Source organism: Dreissena polymorpha, chromosome 8 (assembly GCF_020536995.1).
Source record: "Dreissena polymorpha isolate Duluth1 chromosome 8, UMN_Dpol_1.0, whole genome shotgun sequence".
NCBI classification, from domain to species: domain Eukaryota; kingdom Metazoa; phylum Mollusca; class Bivalvia; order Myida; family Dreissenidae; genus Dreissena; species Dreissena polymorpha.
This window is the reverse complement of record NC_068362.1, coordinates 33,218,583-33,239,581: the sequence shown is the minus strand read 5'-3', so window position 1 is coordinate 33,239,581 and position 20,999 is coordinate 33,218,583. Positions and strand designations below refer to the sequence as shown.

Sequence of the window (20,999 nt, the reverse complement as noted above, 5' to 3'; positions counted from 1 at the left end):
GTTTTGTGTATTGAGCTGACTGTATCTTATATAATTGACATGGCGCCTGGACGATGATCGCTCCGCCCAATTAATCACGTGGCTCAGCGGGTAGCAAACCTAGACAAGCTAACACCAAAATGGCTACTTTGCCTATAGACTGCATATAGATCTACGCGATATTATGGGTGATTTTTATGGACTTTTTGACACCATATAACACTTGAAAATAGGGTTTGTGTCATGCAGTTATTCTGCAAACTTGATATTTGGTATGCATGTGTATCTCATGAAGCTGCACATTTTGAGTGGTGAAAGGTCAAGGTCATCCTTCAAGGTCAAAATATATGGGTCAAAACTGCTCATGTAATGTCACTTTTTCAATATTGAAGCTAGCAATTTTATATTTGACATGCATGTGTATCTCATGGAGCTGCACATTTTGAGTGGTGAAGGGTCAAGGTCAAGGTCATCCTTCAAGGTCAAACGTCATATACGGGGACATAGTGTTTCACAACACATCTTGTTAATCTACGTTTTTTAAAGAGGAAAACAAAAGAAACTCGTTGAAATAAGAGCGAACCTAGACACAGCTTGTCTAAAATGGCGGACAGTTCGTTGCTAACTAACGCGCCCGATTAATCGATCGCTGATTGGTAGATCAATTCTTAGATAAGGATTTGATTGAAAGGCGGCGACTGTCAATAGACCAGTTCACGCGTGACGTCACGCGCACCTGCGTGTTTACATCCGGGCTTCACTGGTAGTCAAAAAGCAAACACAACAAAGGCGAGAAATAGAGCGTGGTAGTCGCGATTATATTTAGATTTTTTTGTAAACATGCCAACAGGATGTTGCGCGCCTGGGTGCACACAAAGGCAAACAAAGGAAGGCGATATTCATTTATATCGCTTTCCTAATAATGACGAAAGACGATGAAATGGATAATTGCAATGAAGCGCATGCTGTTCGACAACCCAAACAAACTGTGGGAACCACTTCACAATCAACGACTATGCAGCCTTCATTTTGTATCGGGTACGTCTCTTTAAATAAAAATTACAATAATAATAAAGGGATAAGTTCTTGTTTTTGTAAAACTTTCACGCTGGTAAAACCTTAAAATAACACACGTGTTGACAATGTGGCAAATAACGTTACTATTGATGAACATCTGAGCAACAAGTACACATTGGTGTACATATATACATTGTAGTCACTTTTAAGTACAAAGTACAAATGGGTAATTTATTTTCAAACGTTACTATAGAATGAAAAAGGTATACAATATCACTGATTACTATATGGTATCTTTGTTTATCAGGTCAGCCATCAACAGATGCCAACCATCCTGATTATGTCCCAAGCCGCTTCCACTTCACGCCAGTACTGGAGCAGACACCAAAAGCCATGGACCGGTATCAACGTGCTGTAAAAAGAAGGCGCCTTGTTCTTTCTCCGCAGCCAGAGAAAGAGAACACTCCTCTCCCCCGACGAACAGACAGCCGCCCTCGGCTTGCTAGATCTTGGTGTATGCACTCCAAAATATCAAACTACAGGTAAACTACATGTACATTAGTTTATTACAATATCTCATACAAAACCATTGAATTCTTAATTTATGTGTCTTCTCCTGTTAATGTAAGTAAACAAATATGCATTATTTTGAACCAAATATCAGTATTATTCTATTCTTTTATAGAGAAGCTTTTCTTTTATAGACATCATTTTTCTTAACTGGTTTCATCCTTTATGTATAGTATACATATGCCTACTAAATTGCAGGTACTGACCCTGATCCAGATCCTATCATGATGGAACTGGGTGAACTAAAGAAGAGTCACTCCATTCTTCAAGAGGAATACCAGCATCTCCTAAACGAGAACAGGGATTTGAAGGAAACAGTGGAAGCTTCCAAGTTCACGTACAGAAACTTGAACAATTCTACAATGCTTACCTTGACAGGATTGCCAAGTGTTAATTTGTTCAGATTGATCTTGTCCTTTGTGTGTCTGTTATTGAAACCAATGGGGAAGTTATGTGCTGGTAACATCATCCTTATGGTTTTGATGAAACTAAAACTAGGATTGACAAATAAAGACTTAGCAATGAGGTTTAAGGTAGCCCCTACCCAGGTCTCAGCCATCATAAACATTGCCATCCCTGTGATTGCAGACAAGCTCAGTTGTTTGATATGTTGGCTGCCAAAGGAAGAAATAATTAAAAAAATTCCTAAGGCTTTCAAGAGGCATTATAGAAAACCAGAGTTATCATAGACTGCAGTGAATTATTTATCAGCGCCATCCAACCTGAATGCTCGAGCGAGTCCTGGTCCAAACTATAAACATCATAACACTGCTAAGTTTCTAATTGGCATTGCACCGCACGGAACTGTGACCTTCATGTCTCGTGCATGGGGAGGACATGTGTCGGACAAGCAACTGACTGCGCAATCAGGTTTTTTTTGATAAACTAGAACCAGGAGATTTGGTAATGGCAGACCGAGGATTTCTCATAGCTGAAGAACTTGCAGCTTTAGTGCCTCCCTCGCTATTCCACCCTTTGCCAAGGGAAAACCAACAGTTCTCCCAGAAGGAAGTTGAGAATGCGCGTCGACTGTCGCAACTGCGAATTCATGTGGAGCGAGCCATAGAGCGTGTTAAGCGCTTTCAGATATTGAAAAACGTTATTCCATTAACGATGACACGCCATCTGGATTCGATTTTGACAATATGTTGTGCCATTACCAATGTATTGCCAAAGCTGGTTAAGTAATATGACACTGTTTGACTAAAAGTGATACATCGAATGTTAAAACATCAATGTGTGTGATAATCTTTATTAGCATGGCCAAATTACATAATGTGAATTTGTACTGTATATGTTCAAATATATTAACATGTGCATTATGTCAAATGAAACGGGCATATAGGATGCAAATTGATTTGTCTTCAGTGTTTTATTTACATAGTATTGCAATAAAGAAAGAAGTATAGATTGAAATGTCATTCTTTTATTCCAATACACCAACCAAAAGATTAACATAAGTTAAGTTGGTTTTATAACACACAAAAATACGTTATTAAAGGAAATACATTCACAAGCCTACATGATCATACACATTTTAACAAGTAATTGTCCTGCGTTGTTAACAGTGTAAACAAGGCAAACAAAACAAATATTCCAACACTTTAGTTCACCTTTATGATTTCTTACACAATATGATACAACCAAGTTATGTTTGTGAGTGGTGGTTAACACAAATTAATATATTCCAACAAACTGATAAACAAGAGTAAAAGATCTACCGGGCATATATGTGAGCAGTCAATTTTGCCTTTGCAGATTAATATATGCAAATGTTAACACTATCGAGCAAACTTCTGCACAATCACCTCTGGCACAATGTGATTGAGGCAGAATGCTGTGCACTTGACAATCAGTTTGTCAACAAACTCTTGATCAAAAAGCACAGTCTGGCAATGGATGCCTTGATTTGTGTAAACCACAAAGTCACAATACTTCTTGTTTGCTACATACATCTGAAATTGCACTTGACTGTAATATCTGTGATTAGATTTAAGTTTCAGCGTCCCTTTTTCTAAATAAAATGTAGCGTCAATGTAAGGATTTCCTTTACATGAAGGTCTCTGTGCTTGAATGAGCATTTCACTTCGACAAGACCTTCACTGTGGAATGCGCATGTCCTGACATCATCCGGAGAAGCAGCGAACAGGGGAACCTTGGGTCAACTACAAGCCCACACTCCCTCAATTGAAATTGTTCATGTAAACATTCCATTTCCATTTTGTACTCCTCCTTTGCCTTCCCTCATTACTAAAGCCAAAGGCAACACTCTCAATATGCGACAAATTCGACTGCTCCCGCTTCATCACCTTGTTTATCACGGCAAGAGGCGCAGTCTGCGGTTTGAGCGTCAAAATGTCATGTGCCACTGTGGCCGTCACACGCCCTTCACGGTGCCGTTTCCACAGCAAACTGTTGTTTTGGGCACGGGTCATGGTCTCCAAGTTTTGGCACTGCTAGGGAGTGGCCAAAAAGTCTTGAACAAAGGCATCGCAGGTCCATTGCATTTCCCCCTCATTGTGGGCTTCTTGGGAAGAGGCCTGTTCAGAAGCTGCAAAAATAAACAAAAATCCCATGGATATCGAATGCATTAAATTAAATAACTATAACGCTGACCATTCTTTTACAGCTTTTGTTGAAAACTAGGAGAAATGACATCATGCTTGAAATGCTTAGGTTTAAATGAAATGTGCAGGTGTCAAGAATGAAGTATACATATTTTGTCTCTGATTATTTGTTGATTGCTCTACAAATGTTGCTTTTGCATTAACTTAAAAAAAATGCAGCATAGATTGATCACATCCAAAAAGAAATTGTGTTTTTATTTTCATGGTAACATTTGCATCAAATGATGCAAGATAGATAATTGGGGAGTCTTAAGTTACCCTGTAATTTATTTGTGCTCTTTATATCTCAGCATAATATTGCAGAAAACAAGCAATTACACTGCATTGTACTTACCGGTGGAAGATCTTCGTCCTCTGAAGCGCTGTCTGTATCAGAGTCACCCTTTGTGAGGCACCCTGCACTAGGGCAAATTCTCCGAAGCTCCTGCAGGAATCTTTGCTTCTCCTATCGTCGAGTTTACACTCCTGATGAGGCCTTGGCTTGTTTACTTTCAGCCTTGCAGATTTGGCATGCTTGGGCTTCGTGAAGTCCATATACACAATTCGCTTTGGTGTTACCTGAATTTTTTTAAGAAAACATAATTTATCTCACTATAAATTGAATAATTCCAATCTATTTATTGTATAACAAGAATTATTATGCAAAACACATAGAATTAACAATTATTTTATGCAATATTTTCTGAAAAAGAGAAGAGAAAGAAAGATTTTTTAAAGTGTTTTGTTGCTACTACAGCAGTGCAGTGGTCAGCTTCACTTTGCAATTTATGTGGAGATTTATTAAGGCGACGAAATTAAATGTATGGAATATGGTTAAATTTGGTTTAGTTTAGGTGAAGTATGATTTTGAAAAGCAATTATTTCTGGTTTTCCTCATTTCGGTTGTGTTTGTATTTATTTTCAAGTGTAGTAATGTAAGTGAAAGAAGAGACGCTCTAAATAAGGGCATGGTACAATACCTTCTTCCTAAATGACCGGTTCCATGTACAGGCCTCACTGGTCTTGGAATTGCTGTTGACTCGCAGTCTTCCAATAGCTTCAAACTTGAAGAGCAGGGCTGCAATGTGGCTGCAGGCTTCACCCAATCTGAAAAACAAAAGTAACTGATAAATGAAGATTTTATGTGTTGTGTTCTGCATACAGCAGGAAATCATCAGTTGACATGCTATAGTTCTAATCTAAATATTAGTCCTCGCCAGTACTGACTTTTACTATAAGTGTCCACGCTCAATGATCATGTAATTGTATAGAAATTAATGGACATTGAGTAAAACAAATTACTGTTTTCATATTTAAACAATTAGGCTATTTACCCAGCTTTGCATGTGCAGTGTGCAGATATCACTCCTCCTTTGACCTCGTCAATACTGACACAGGGTTCATGGGGCTTATCGTTGGCTCTCTGTGATGGGGCAACCTTAGTTTTAAAAAAGCAGATGGGACTGTCCTCGCCAACAGATAGTACTGAAAAGCGAGTAGTTAATTGAACAGAAAATTGCTTAAGCTTTGCAAATGTTATTTCTTACGATTTTTGACACCTTATATCTTGAAAAGTCAAACAGAACCGTCTGCATCGTACTTTATATCTTGCCTAACATAGCTGTATACGACGTAAAATGTATACGGTCGAACATTTAATGATGTCTAGCACAGTTTTGTATTGCGTAAGTTGCATACGCTCTAACATACCCGGCAAACATTATATATTCACACGATTATCACAAGATAAATTATAGAATCAAGATGTGTAGAGTTTTGAGCAATACAAATGCACGTTTTGCGATTCTGAATTCCGTTCAGTCGTTTTGATTTACTGAGTTTGTATTTTATAGGCGAATAACATTTCACGTGTTTGTATGTACTTTGTTTAACTAATAATGTGTATTCTTTTCGGTTATGCAGACTGCCTCATGAATGCAATTTAAAGAGCGAATTGTTAAATATCATTAATAGAAAAAATGATTTTATTCATGCAAGGAAAAAACAACTTACTAAGTATTGCCATATTAACTTACGGCGGAATTTAAAAGTTGATGAATTTCACACTAGAATTCACGTTCAGATGAAAAATGGTACATCATAATCGACACATTATAGTTAAAGGGGCCTTTTCACGTTTGATACATTGACAAAATTAAAAAAAGTTGTTTCAGATTCGCAAATTTTCGATTTGATTATATATTTGCGAGGAAACAGTAATACTGAACACTAACCAAGCTCTAATATAGCCATTATATTGCATCTTTTGACGATGTAAAAAAAATGAAAATTATAAAGCGTTGCAACGCGAAACGATTGAATAATGTGGAGAGTTCTGTTGTTGTGATATTTTGTGAAACTACGAGGATTACTTATATATAGTATAAAATACATCTAACATTGTATGCGGAAGGATGGTCGAGGGTCTAAGTGGAACACTTTTTACGCCAGGACTCCAGGGGTCAGTAGTTCGAGCCCTGTTGGAGTTACTTATTTTTTCTTTTTTTATCCCCGCCGAAAATTCTTCGGAGGGGAAATAGTAATTGGTCCTGTCCGTCGGTCCATCTGTCCGTCTGTCCGTCCGTCCTTCTGTCCGTCCGGCTGAAACTTGTCCGGAGCATAACTCCCAAATCTATTCAATGGATTCACTTTAAACTTAGAATATAAACAGATGGCAACTAGGAAAACTGCATTGACTAAGAACCATAACTCTATCTACCTTAGTTTTTTAATTATCTCCCCTTTTATATGATTTTAAAGTACATTTTTGTCCGGAGCATAACTCTAAATCTACTGAAGGGATTTACTTGAAACTTGAAATATACACAGATGGCAACTAGGAAAAGTGCAGTGATCAAGAACCACAACTCTATCTACCTTAGTTTTTGAATTATCTCCCCTTTTATATGATGTTAATGTAAATTTTTGTCCGGAGCATAACTCCAAATCTACTGAAGGGATTTACTTGAAACTTGAAATATTAACAGATGGCAACTAGGAGAAGTGCAGTGACCAAGAACCACAACTCTATCTACCTTAGTTTTTGAATTATCTCCCCTTTTATATAATTTTAAAGTACATTTTGTCCGGAGCATAAATCTAAATCTACAGAAGGGATTTACTTGAAACTTGAAATATAAACAGATGGCAACTAGAAAAAGTGCAGTGACCAAGAACCATAACTCTATCTACCTTAGATTTTGAATTATCTCCCCTTTTATATAATTTTAAAGTAATTTTTTGTCCGGGGCATAACTCTAAATCTACTGAAGGGATTTACTTGAAACTTGAAAAATAAACAGATGGCAAGTAGGAAAAGTGCAGTGACTAAGAACCATAACTCTATTTACCTTAGTTTTTGAATTATCTCCCCTTTTATATAACTTTAAATTAAATTTTGTCCGGAGCATAACTCTAAATTTACTAAAGGGATTTACTTGAAACTTGAAATATAAACATATGGCAACTAGGAGAAGTGCAGTGACCAATAACCATAACTCTATCTACCTTAGTTTTTTTAATTATCTCCCCTTTTATATATTTTTAAAGTAAATTTTTGTCCGGAGCATAACTCTAAATCTACTGTAGGTATTTACTTGAAACTACAAGCTTAAACAGATGGCAAGTAGGAGAAGTGCACTATCTACCTTAGTGTTTGAATTATATCCCTTTATTTAATTTCAAGTAAATTTTGTCCGGAGCATCATGAATTATCTCCCTTTATTTGTTTTATACAAATATTATTCTACTCTCTAAAACAAATGTTGTCATACAAGCAAACACATTTCGGCGGGGATTTGGCACTACTGTGACAAGCTCTTGTTAAATGTTATTCTTGATTTTTTACTTCAGCTTTTTAGAAAAAATGTTTACATTTATCAATAGAAAGCTTTTAATGACACACTTCAAAACATGCCAAATCTGTGAAAAGGCCCCGTTAAGGCAATTGCATAAAGTGTTTATATATAAGAAAATTTCATGCAAAATCGAAGCCATAACTTATAATTCAAACTGTTGCATCCGTCAATTGTTTGTATTCGTTCTGATCACACAGCCAGGTGTTTTGATTAGAATTATACGTTCACGTTGCTATTTTTAAACTTAATACTTTTATACTTAAAACCAAAATACTGGACCACACGCGGACCACACGCTACTTTGCTACATATTTTAAACCTTTGAAGTACTTCTGTATGAAAATGGACTTTTATATTAACTATCTATAATCGCGAGGCAGGTTGCGAATATCGGGCGGTTTAAATAAATATAATGTTTGTTAAGTGTTAAAAACACCTTAGGCCCGTTTAAAGAACATTAATTTGTTCACACGAGCTTGTGAAAATTGCTGCCCTTTGAAAAACTCCATTTTATTGTGACCTACTGTATAGATAATTGTCAACATTGTTTCAAGACATCATGCACATACGATTCTTATGTTAGATGCAATTATAATTTATTTATTAGTTTACTCGTTTACAAATTAACATAAATTTAGAGTTCTTATACTTAATTTATGAAACCGATTTGAAACAAAATAACTGTGAAGATTGTGAAGCTAATGGGACATTGGTATCAAGGAGACACAATGCATACGAAGGTCAATCGTGATTTGCATTAAGCAAAAGCAGCACCCCTCGTTTTCTGTTTTATTAAAACAAAAACGGTAAAAAAAAGAATTTCAATTTTCAAACATGACTTTAAAATCAGATTGCAGGGCCGGTTCCAGAGAGAACATAACTGGGGGGGGGGGCACACAATTTCTTTCATAGAACAAATGCGGGGGGGGGCGGCGGCATGAAGTCAGTGTACCAAGAACAGTCATTTATTAATACGTTTAAACTTTATATAGGTGATTTCAACATAAAGAAGTAAATATTAAAACGCTGTGTGTTAAAGATGTTTAATTTTTATTTAAAATTGTGATTGACATTCAACAGTACAGCAAGTAACAAATACACTGTGGCTCCCATTGGTAGGGGGCTGGCAGATTTAACCACACTTGAGTTTATAGGTGGATGCTTACAGTCATTTTCATGATACGTTCTGAAAATTTAAAAGAGAGAGTATTTAGAAATGTAAAATTCAGTTGAATTAATTATGCACACATTTTATTGCAAAATATGCATATATTTTGTTGATCTGAGCAATATTTCAATAACCATATTTTGTCAGAGCGTGATAAAATGTGAATGTTATTAGTAAAAAATGCAAAAGCTGAAAAAAGTACACAAAACGTTCGATAAAGTTCAATAATTTTAATAAATTGTATATATCTACAAGGTGTATAGAGAGCGGAACAGGCATATATCATTGTATGGGCTTTATTCGTTTTATATTACTGGCAGTATAAAGATGTTTTTTAATTAATTAAAACTAATTTTTTCTTTGTTCCTTTATTTCAATATTTAAGAGTTAAACATATAACATACTGACTAAACTTAGCGCAATAAACGGGTTATAATACAATTTATTTTTTATAATAAATTCTTACCTTAGACTCAACAACTTTGACTCCGAGACTGACTCTGTGGGCTTTTTGTTGTTGGTTTTTGGATGGAACAAAAAATTGGTCCAGCGGGCTTTGTTAGGAAGACAGTGCCGTGAAACGCTGTCTTATATACCGTAAGAAACGTCTCCTATTTAACGTTCCAATGATTATAACATCTAACAACACATTGTTAATCGGTATAATTGCCATCAAAACAATGTTCGAGTTCATCCAGACGCTTATTTAATGTTATGCAGACGTTTAAGATCTACTGCCGAAAAGAGCGCATACCGCCACTTAAGAGATTGTTGCTACGGTGATAAAGGAGTGTTAACGTACAACAGGTGCCTCCCCTGTGGATAATAGACAGTTTGGTTGGTAGGGGCACCTCTCTGTCGGAAATCGGGGAAATCGGAACATCTGGCTAAGTTGGCTTCACAAAAAAACACTTGCACGAAAAAGAAGGCTTTAGCGGCTGGGGGGCCCCTCGTGCCGCCCCGGTAAATCCGTGCCTGGATTGAAACACAATGTGAATAGGTAAATACGTTTCTTAATTTATTTGATTATTAGTAATTTTACAAAACGCTTTAAAGCAAAGTCTTTTAAAGTCTTACGATTGAAAGACAATTTTACGGCCCCTGCAAAGCGATGTTCTCAACATGAAACAAACGCTACATACCGCAGAGAAAATACGCTTTGACCAGATGAAAACTTTCACCAACTCGCTTGAATTGATAAAGTGTGACCTGCTTGAGTGTAAACAGTTTATGACTAATTGCTTGAACAACTTCAATCTCGGTGTGAATGATCTGAAACTTACGCTACAACCTCTCGAATCAGCCATTTTAGCGGTTTCCCGGCGAGTATCAAGCATGGAGACATTCTAGATAAGACGAATGTCTTTGCTATCACAGCGGCTGTGCAACCCCTCGAGGCAAGGCAAAATATTCTCCCATGCAACCAAAATCCAACCGAGAACGCTAATTTGTCGCCACTTAGTAACTCTGGGGATAGCCAGTAGTACCCCAGAAGACCAATGTCACCACCTAATGCGGTCATCATTCCGGCTTGTGTCAATCACTCAGCTGATATATTTAGAAACTATAAAGATAAATTGTATGACATACTGAACTCTCACACGATCAATGGAACTGTATTAATGCTTGTTGACCTTAAACGCAAAGTATGATGCTCAAAGCCCGCGATCTAGAGACTCACTTCTGTATATGTTTTTTGCAGATAATAATATGGTTCCTGTAAATAGAAAAAACAAATGCAGTGGGGCCAGTGCAACATATGTATTTTATGGAGGTAATTGTCAGTCAATTATTGACTTTGTTTGTGTGCCTGTTGAAATATTTGACTGTGTAAGGAATTGTATTGTTATAGATGATGATTGTATGAATGTTTCAAGACACAGACCTATCATTTGCTCGATCGATGTACTCACTCGTAAACTGATGCATGTGATAATACGATAATGTCTGTTAATTGGCGTGATGCAATGACGCTCACTTTAATTATTATAATAGATTATTAATGTGTGATTGTGATATTAACGATTAAGCGCACTGTGACCTGAAACTAAAAGACACTATAGACGCTGCATATGTGCGGGTGTGTGAAAGACTTACCAGCTATGCAAACGCCACACTACCGCAGAAAATATATGTTTCTTATCTAAAGCAATAATGGAACTCGGAACTCACTGCGGCCCACGATAGTATGTCTCTGGTGAGAAGAGAGTGGTGTCGTCAAGGCCGCCCACCGTGACGCTACTGACCCAGCCTTTTCTGCGTATAAAACTGCCAAAAGAGAATTTCGCCGCCTGCATAGAAAATGTCTTAAGCGCTATTTATCAAACTTAAATAATGAGATTGATCGAATGGCCGAAGTCGACTCTCACAAGTTCTGGAAGTTGGTTTAACGCCCGCAGGAACCTTAACCGCTCTAGTCCTAGCTCGGGTTTCAACTTCGATCGTACAACGGTGAGGGACCGAGACAGTATCTCAGAAGGCTGGTACCACTATTTCCGGGAGTTGAATCAGCCCCTTCACGACCCTGATGATGTACATAGCAGCGATACTTGGGAAAAGCACGTCTCATCGGAGCTCGATTCTATTGTGACGAATATAAAGCCAGACCCCGAAGTCCGTGTACTCCCAGAAACCGTAGACTATATAATATCTACGTGTCCGAAGAGAAAGGCTGGTGGATATGACAATCTCCAGTATGACCATCTAATAAATGCAAAATATGTGATATCCCCGGTGCTGGCGAACATTTATACCTGGATGCTACGTACCGGACACGTCCCAGACAGCATAAAGTGTGGCGTCATCATCACTATGCACAAAGGGGGGAACAAACGTCGCGACTTGCCGGATAATTTCCGTGCCATAACTCTCACTTCCGTCTTATAAAAATTGTTCGAATCAGTCCTATTTACAAGGTCAAAAGTAAACATTATGTCGAATATAAATAAACAACAAGGTGGCTTCCAATACGGATTGCCCTGCCAAAAGACTTCCTTCATTCTGCGTGAATGTGTGTATTGTGCAGGAGAGTCCAACTCCAAGCTATATGCATGCTTTATGGATGGCAGAAAGGCCTTCGACACCGTTTGGCATCGCGGGATACTCTACAAGCAGTATACAGAAACAGACATTGACAGCACAAGCTTTCTTGCATTCTGTGCTATATACACGAACATGTCTATCTGTATCCGATATCAGGGGAAACACTCAGAGTGGTTCGACGTCCGTCAGGGAACGAGGCAATGTGGACGCAGCTACCCGTTGCTCTTCTTACTCTTTATCAACGGGCTTATCAGTATCTTAGAGAAATCTGGGGCTGGCATCTGTGTGTACGATATTCGGGTCAGCTCACCTACAGTCGCCGACGACATGCTATTGCTGTCATACTCTGTTCATGGATTACATGCAATGCTTGAAATCTGTAGCAACTATTCAAAACAGTGGCAGTACCAGTATAACCCGAACAAATGTGCAGTCGTTGTTTTTAACGAACGCTTGAAGGGAGAGACAAACCGAATTGTCAAACTTGGTACTCACACAATCAAAGAGGCATCTTCCTACGTTCACCTTGGTTTGAAGTGCGACCCGTTTCTACGTTCTACAGGAATGGTTGATGACGCGTGCAACAAGCTTCGCGGGACATATCTGAGTATCGTTAATAGTGGAATATCTCCCCTTGCACTCAACCCGTCAACATCTATAAAAGTCTATAACTCTCTTGTGATACCTAAAGCATTATATGGCTGTGAACTGTGGACTTCAATAAGTGCAGATGACATAATTAAGCTAGAACGCTCTCATAGGTTTGGCCTTATACACATACAGGGTCTGCCACAAAACACTGCAACTAACTTTACTTTATATGCTATCCATGCCGTTCCTATGGAGACACTAGTTGATTACATAAAGCTGTTTTTTCTAGGACAACTTTGCAACCTGCCAAATACATACATGGCTGAACATTTGTTTAACAGCAGACTCATATATTATGAAAACTTCGACAAACAACACCATGGTTTCATTCCTGACATACGTGCGATATTCTGCAAGTACGAACTTCACCACATCATGGATCAATATATTGCAGAAGGCCTGTTTCCGGTGAAAAGTGTGTGGAAAGCCATGCTCCGCCGACACGTTACACAAAAAAAGGAATTTTTATCTTTTTCAAGAGTCTTCAGAGAAGTACCTCTTTCTTGGCTCAATAATATTACGGTCCAACGGATTGTGTGGTTTATGGACTAGCGCCAGATATAATCCTGAACTCTCCTCTCTCTGTAGTAAGACAATGCGAGTAATTGGGCGACTTACTATGCCCGCGTATATAAATACATGTGCACTTTGTAATGGAGTGAATTCGAATATAGTGCTTCATCGTATTCTGCTCTGTAATGTGAATTCTAACACTCGTGAACAGCTATGGAATATCATAATTTAGACACAAACGGACGTAGTGCTTTCAACCAGATGTGTAGCTCAAGTCTTTCTGAACAGTGCTATTACATACTCCGGATGTTTCTTGATATTAACTAGGACAACTTCAATCATACAAGACTTTCATCACTAGTCTGCAAAATGTTTTTACAGTAGGGGACTCACTAAATGATCACCTTGCGATTATATTAAGATATATATATTATATACAAAACACTTAAATAGTCTTTTTTACAGCCAGCCATCGTCTGTCTAGCAATTTCGTGTTTCGGTGCTAGGCTAGAGATTGGCTGGTTATATATCTAACTTAACATAATGATCATGAAACACGATACTCTTGGCTGCCTGACTAGAATTTCGATTTTGCCTTGTAGATGGGACAACTTGGAGACTCTTCTAAGTAATAAAAAATAACAAAGCATCGCGAAATTACTAAATAGTCATGTTTATAAAGTTCTCTCTTTTTTGCTTATGTTGATGTTAACATCCATATTTATAACATGACCTACGCTCCGGGAGTGAAATAACGTAATACTCAATTTTGTTTATTACACGGGTATAGTCAATCTCCATGCAGAGTTGTCGTTCCTTGCTCTCACATACAGCTATGCTGGTTCCCGTCAAATCACTGCGCGGAGGTTGGGGTATAGTTACACTAGTTATATAACTGTGAAATGACGTCATTTTTTTACGAAATGACGTCATTATTCCTGCGAATTTCTTCAGTTAAACTCTTTCACAAAAGTCAATATGAATAAACATGTTATAAATAGAATCCTAGATTCGTTGTCATTTTGTATTGAATTTATTAAACGCGTTATCTAAATAAAGATAAAAACTCGGCAAGCCTCGTTTTTAATTTTTTATCTTTATTTAGATGACTCGTGTAATAAATTCAATACACAACGACCACTCATGCAAGATCCTATATATATCGTTTATGTTTGTATTTATCTGAACCCTTGTTCATATATGTTTATTTTGTGTTAGGATCTTCGTATCTTGTATATGGAGTAATAAAAGTAAATATATCAATAAAACGCAAACATTATCCATTTGTCGCGTTCAAAATTTATCATCGATTCATACGACTAAGTTCATGTTTTTGCAACACTGCGTTTTGCAAAGTGGATTTAATATTTGACGGATGCTTTTAATCAAATCTTTTGACGTAAAATAATTAATATGTCCGTTTTGTTTCAAGAAATGAACTAATATACGTACCACCACTAAATTCTACATATCGTTTTTTTACGATTGCTGACTGTATCTTATATAAACCGACTTGTAAATTTAAAAGAAGATTATTTAAGTTTTGTTATTGCTAATGGTTGTCGGTTAAGCACGTGCTAGTGTAAAAAAGAAATTCTCATCAATAACGTAAGTTTTCATTTACCTGAATCTTGATGCAACTTTGAATGAAGTCCAACAATTGTAAAGCAGCCGGTCAAAGGACGTGGTAAAATGGCTGCTGTAGGTAGTGGGCTAAACAAATCAGGTGAGCGTTTTTCAGATGGGTAGTTGGGTGATTGTATCATTTTCATTTAACAAACACACACCAAAAGCTTTGAAGATCTTCTTCGTGCACAAGCATAATTTTTATTTAAACAACACCAAGCTTAGCACAAGTTATGGACTTGTTCAAAGATTTTCGTATTCAAAAAAATGTCAATAAATATGTTTGAAAACAAATCTACAAATCTTCCAATTAGTACAAGCTTAATGCAAAAGCAAGAAAATAGAATTGAAAATACTGTCTTCCCGGTATTCGAGCCCGGATGCAAAAGATAGTGCTCTTTCACTGCGTTACGCAGGCGTTAGTTTTTTAAGGGAAACATCTACGCTTCTTAAGTACTTTTTTTTCCAAAATATCGAACAAAACCGGTATAAACGCTTTATTATTTACCGATTTCGAGTGAAGATCATCCACTAATGAAACAATATTTTCAACATGTTTCTAAGTCAGGAAATTTAATTTTACTCGTGTATACATATTGTGAACATTCGGTGTAGAATGTATGATAATTATTTTAAAAATCGTTTTACGAAACTGAAAAAGTCCCCATACTTGAATAATTAAATGTGTTTTTTAACATAAATTTTTCAAACCACATACAATCATTCTCACTATTTCCAGACTAAAGCAGTTTTATAAACACTACTTCTTCCTTGTTTCAGGCTCAGTGTTATGAACTTATCCGATTGCATGTAAAATTGACGTGTTATCTTAGCTTAAGAATTATCCGGATTATCATTTAAAAATAATTTATGTATATACTAGATTGTAAAGAACTAATTACAGTTTAATTAGCGATAATTATTTAAAAACGTGTTAAATACTCTTATGTAATTTATTTTGAAGATTTCCCGGTAATAATCTCAGTAAAACATACCTCGTCCACAGCCTGTAATTTGTAAATGACTGCTCGTGTGCGCTAATCATTGCCGCTGGCCGCTCACGTTGAGTGACCGTAATACTGATACAGAAATTAAGGGGGAATTTCAATCGGGGGTATTCAGCCTCCGCACAGAGATTTTACGGGAACCAGCATAGCTGGATTGAATCCATGCCTTCATAACCAACCACGTGATGATTGCCTAGCCACGTAGTGCATTAATTGTACCGTTGTTATTTTTACTTTTCTTAATTTAGGTAAAAAAAATTATGTACCTAAACTTATAGACTATTTTCAAAATAAAAAAGAAAATGATACTACTTTTCATAATATTGTAATCATAAGTGAAGTTTGTGTGAATCCTGTATAAAATTATGAGAGATTGTAAAAAAAATTCATTTTCCTCTCTTACGGTTTTGAAAAAACTCACCACTGTGGACAAGTAAAAGCAAATTGAATTGGTGTTTGCATTTTTTGTGGCTGTTCAATTTGCCTACGCTAAAAAGTCGAACTTCATGTCTTGTGACTGTAAGTAATATTAAATACAATCAAAGAGTGAATAACTGCAGTACCTTCAGCGCTTTGATTTATTTTGTTTATAAAGAGCTAAATCTAGACACAGTTTTACAAGTATTAAAGGTAAACAAAAATAATAGCATAAACCCATTTATGCCAATCGTCTAGAAAAAAGGCCTTGGAAAACTGCGTAGACCCAGATGTGACGCCACATGATGCGGTGTCTCATCAGAGTCTGCGCTGTTTGCTTAAAGGAATTTCTGTAAGAAATATTCTAAATATAGAAATAAATATACTAGACATCCCTAATTTTGGAAATAAATTGATCCAATTTTGAAGGATGGGAGAGTCCACTAGGCATAAATGGGTTAAGAAATAATAAATTTTATTAAAACACTCGATTTATTTTTTATTTTTTATTGTCAATCCATGAATTAAACGATTGAGGAAAATCGAGACACTTGACTAGCGACTGTTTTTTTTTCATTTACAATGGTTGACGAGCCGTTTTCGTTGTCGATAATCTTTCCGAACTTTCAGAAGATTCCGAATCCGAAGGGCTCTAGTTCTTTCTTCATCCCTAGGTACGTTTCTCGCTTGATGCCTCCTAAAAACATATAAAATCTTATTTTTGTGTTTAAATACGGGAGGTTGAAACTGTTCATTAACATATTATCCCGTTGATAAATATTGCATAACTTGATCTCAAAGATGTTCGGTTCCAGTATTCTCTCTGAAATACGAATATGCTGTATTTTTTAAAATAGCGAACACTGAAAGGGCAGTATCGAAACCGAGCAACTTTACTGAAGATGTAATGAATGTTGTAAATGGTCTTCCATTTTTCCTTCGAGTAATATTGCTTTAGTTATAGTGTTTCCATCTATAGCTCTAGCTTTTAGTGCCACCTTCCAAAGTGTAACGTATTCAGAACATATAATTCGTAGCCAATCAGCTTTTGAGGTGTAGCCCAGATTCCTTTAAACCCATCGGCATTCAGATTATTACATGAACCGATTGCTGAAAATGTATCATTAGTAGCTGCATTTGCAGTTGTAAAAAAGCCAGTTCTACTTATATAATCCTTCAAATTGGAACAGAGCCCGAATGACATGTTTGAGTTAAATTATCAGTACAATATTTCGTAACTGCATCTTGATCATCGGCATACTATTTAATATTAGGAGTTGAATCATAAACTTAACTATTGAGTTTTGTCCAACTGGGTGTTTCATTTTTGCTATACTGTCTAGGGTAAAGAAAAACAAAAGTTATCCTTTTAATGACCCCCCATGTTTAAATCACCAGTCATCATATTTGGAGACTTTGAAAATACTCGATGATCTACATAATTTTATATAGATCAAACCAAGTTTGAATGTAAACATCGATGACTTTTTTTAGCATATAAATGTAATCGATTTCATGATGCTGGCACAACCACAAACAACTGAATGAACCATGGAGAGATTCAATATTGTTACCGTCAGCTGAATTTTTAATAGCAACTTCTAAAACAAATTACATTTTGGGTTGCATGCATTTGTTTAAAATAATTTGAAAATGAATTAACATTTATATCAATGTTATTCTTATTACAGCCTTTTAATTTCTTAATGTTATTCCAAAATTTTAAAAACTCGGATCTACTCATATATTAAAGACGGCAAATGTTTTATTGAAATTAAAATTAGCTTTCCTTTTACAATCACCTTATGAACGCCTAGATTCTTACAAAAATTAACGAGTTTTATCATTTGGCTGGTTATTAAATAATTGTGTATTTTGCTTTTTTTTACAATCAGCGTGAACCATAGCGTACCCGATTGTATTACATGTTTATCTTAACTTATACTAAAGGGTCGTTTTCTTTGGACACGAAATAATATCCGATAAATTATAGACGCTATCAATCAACAAAACAACCGTTCAACAAAGCGTGTGTTAGTAGGTCAAAATTTGCAATGAGTTTTGTCACATAATTATGTAGTAATGTATATTTACTACTACGAACTATATTCCAATTTATACGGTCATATGTATTGCATAGAGTTGTACCGTTATTATTTAATTTCCGTGAATATTCAATTGTATACTGACCTGAGGCTTGCGCAAAGCTTTGTTTTTTGCTTGCCCACTTGTCTGCTGTTTCTGGGTATATGAGCGTGGTTGCGGTTGGTTGGGTGCTGGCTTTCGTGGAAGTTTATCAACTGCAAATATTTCATTTTATACTATTAACGATTCCATTTGACAGTTGCTCTTAAATTTCTTCTATCCGAAAGGGACCTGTTTACAGTTTGGCAAACAATTGCAATTTAAAAAAACATTGATCGAATAGTGTAAAATAATAAAGAGCTTTTTATGCAAAATAATTTGAAAAATACGCGTATTATTAACATAGCATTTAAATCATTGCCAACCAAAGCAGCATCAAAGGTTCGGTGCTAGTTAGTTGGTTATGCTTTCGAAGGTCACGGTTTTGAATCCCGATTAGCGTAAAATTTCTTCAACCAGTATTTCTTGCTATTTTAATTATTTAAGACCATTACAAAGAATAAAAGAAGTTCTAGTAAAAAATATTTACTGTCATTTATAAAAAATCAATATTTGTGAGCAAGTCAACCATATCTTGTCTTTTTATGCTTATAAATTGGACTTGATTAAGGTAGTTTTGAATTTAAATGCATGTATATATCAGGTTGCTTAACAAATAGAGAAATTATGGTCGGTGGCATTTGACAACATGTGATGTCATGCAAGTCTGATTTGGCGTATGAAAAGGCGAGGCTATTTCTGCTCGACTTGAAACCCAGTACACAGTGCATACCAAAACCGCTTTGACATTATAAGGCTTATCAATCCATATGTTGTCTTATATTGTATTCAATTGTATACCCCAGATTTTGCTGTAAGCAGTTTTCTAAAACATGTTCTTCTCTAAAAGAAAACTGTTCTGCCCTTGGAAACATACTGACCTTGGTCTTGGTAATCAGAATGTGGTAGCCCTTGGTTTCTACGACTTGGCTTGGAAGGAAAGCTAGATGGTTGACCTTGGGATTGTGTGTGGTACCCTTGAGAATAGTTTGCATATTTCTGTTGCATTATCATAGCTTGACCTTGACCTGTAGGGAGAACGGTGCCTCCACCCATAGGGTTTCCTTGGTAATATACAGCTGAAAATGTAGAAAATTAATGTTTTCAATACTTAAAGGTTTTAATGTAAACAGGCGGACCATGATCCGTAAGGCTCTCACCTGAGACGCGAATGAACTAATATTATGCTGAGAAGATGAAGTTTATAAACAAAGGTACTTTATGAAACAAATATATTTAATTTATAAGAAACTATGTCAAACTTCTGATGATCGAACATATTTCCAACACAGAAAGAAAATGTACTTGTTTAAACCTTGTATTAATGTATGGTTATCTCTTGCAAAAGAGGCTGTCTCTACAAACGTCAATAGGTCACTTGTGAATTGTTTATAAATGTGTTCTACTTACCGCCAACAATTTCGAACTTTTTTGTGATATTAGTATGACAAACATTGTGAGCAAGTTGTATGAAGATTGTGGAAATGTTACATCAAGAGAGATAATTATATTTCAATATAAGCTATTCAAGGTAATGTGCCCGCCCTTTGTGGCAATTCTTTTCAATTTACCGACACATTGGTTCAAACAATTTTTAGAACAAATGCTCTGACCAAGTTTCAGGAAAATTAAACTAAAAATGTAACTAACTGTGTTAAGTGTTAAGTAGCTTTTTCTTTAATTTGACCCAGGGACCGTATTTTTTTTATCTCACGTGTCCCAGCTTCAAACAAGACCGAGATATCATTAGGACAAATGTTTTAGAGTTCTAGATTGTAAGCAAGGTTTCACTTAAGCCTGATTAAGATATACGATATAAGATACACTGTCGTTTGTTGGCGATGTTTTTTAACGGACCGAAACCATTTTTAATCTCCACCTAGCTATCATTAGGAAAAATGCTGTCCTGCTTTTAAAGTTGTGGCAAAACTTTGAAATGAAAATACTATTTGTTCCGACTAAGTAAACTGAGGTCCCTCAATCAGCAGGGAAGCGGACAACGACAACGAGCAGGGAAGCGGACAACGACAACGAGCGAAGCCTTGTATTGTAATGCGCATTGGGAGGTTAGAGGATTAGGGTATGGGTTAGAGTTAGGGTTAGGGGTTGGGTTTGGGTTAGGGTTAATTTGTAATTAAAAGTAATGTAATGTATGTATGTATGTATGTATGTATGTATGTATGTATGTATGTATGTATGTATGTATGTATGTATGTATGTATGTATGTATGTATGTATGTATGTATGTATGTATGTATGTATGGATGGATGGATGGATGGATGGATGGATGGATGGATGGATGGATGGATGGATGGATGGATGGATGGATGGATGGATGGATGGATGGATGGATGGATGGAT

At 36.3% G+C, this 20,999-nt stretch overlaps 1 protein-coding gene and 1 long non-coding RNA gene across 3 annotated transcripts in view; both read right to left on the bottom strand.

Annotated features, from left to right (window-relative positions):
* The window catches only part of LOC127842048 (uncharacterized), a 163,462-nt gene that overhangs the window by 42,522 nt on the left and 99,941 nt on the right, over positions 1-20,999 (bottom strand). Inside the window, exons 5-7 of one of the 2 annotated variants that reach the window (XM_052371377.1) lie at positions 19,519-19,716; positions 18,644-18,753; positions 16,677-17,150 (exon numbers count right to left, since the gene is read on the bottom strand). In XM_052371377.1, the coding sequence (XP_052227337.1) occupies positions 17,124-17,150; positions 18,644-18,753; positions 19,519-19,716 (335 nt within the window). In that variant the 3' untranslated portion in view covers positions 16,677-17,123. Of the gene's footprint in view, positions 1-16,676; positions 17,151-18,643; positions 18,754-19,518; positions 19,717-20,999 lie in introns of those variants that run through there. The other variant, XM_052371378.1, reaches the window with a different exon arrangement.
* LOC127842067 (uncharacterized) lies at positions 4,645-5,760 on the bottom strand. The gene is made up of 3 exons (XR_008031475.1): positions 5,507-5,760; positions 5,153-5,279; positions 4,645-4,751 (listed from the first exon to the last, which is right to left on the bottom strand). It is a non-coding gene; the product is annotated as an uncharacterized LOC127842067 (long non-coding RNA).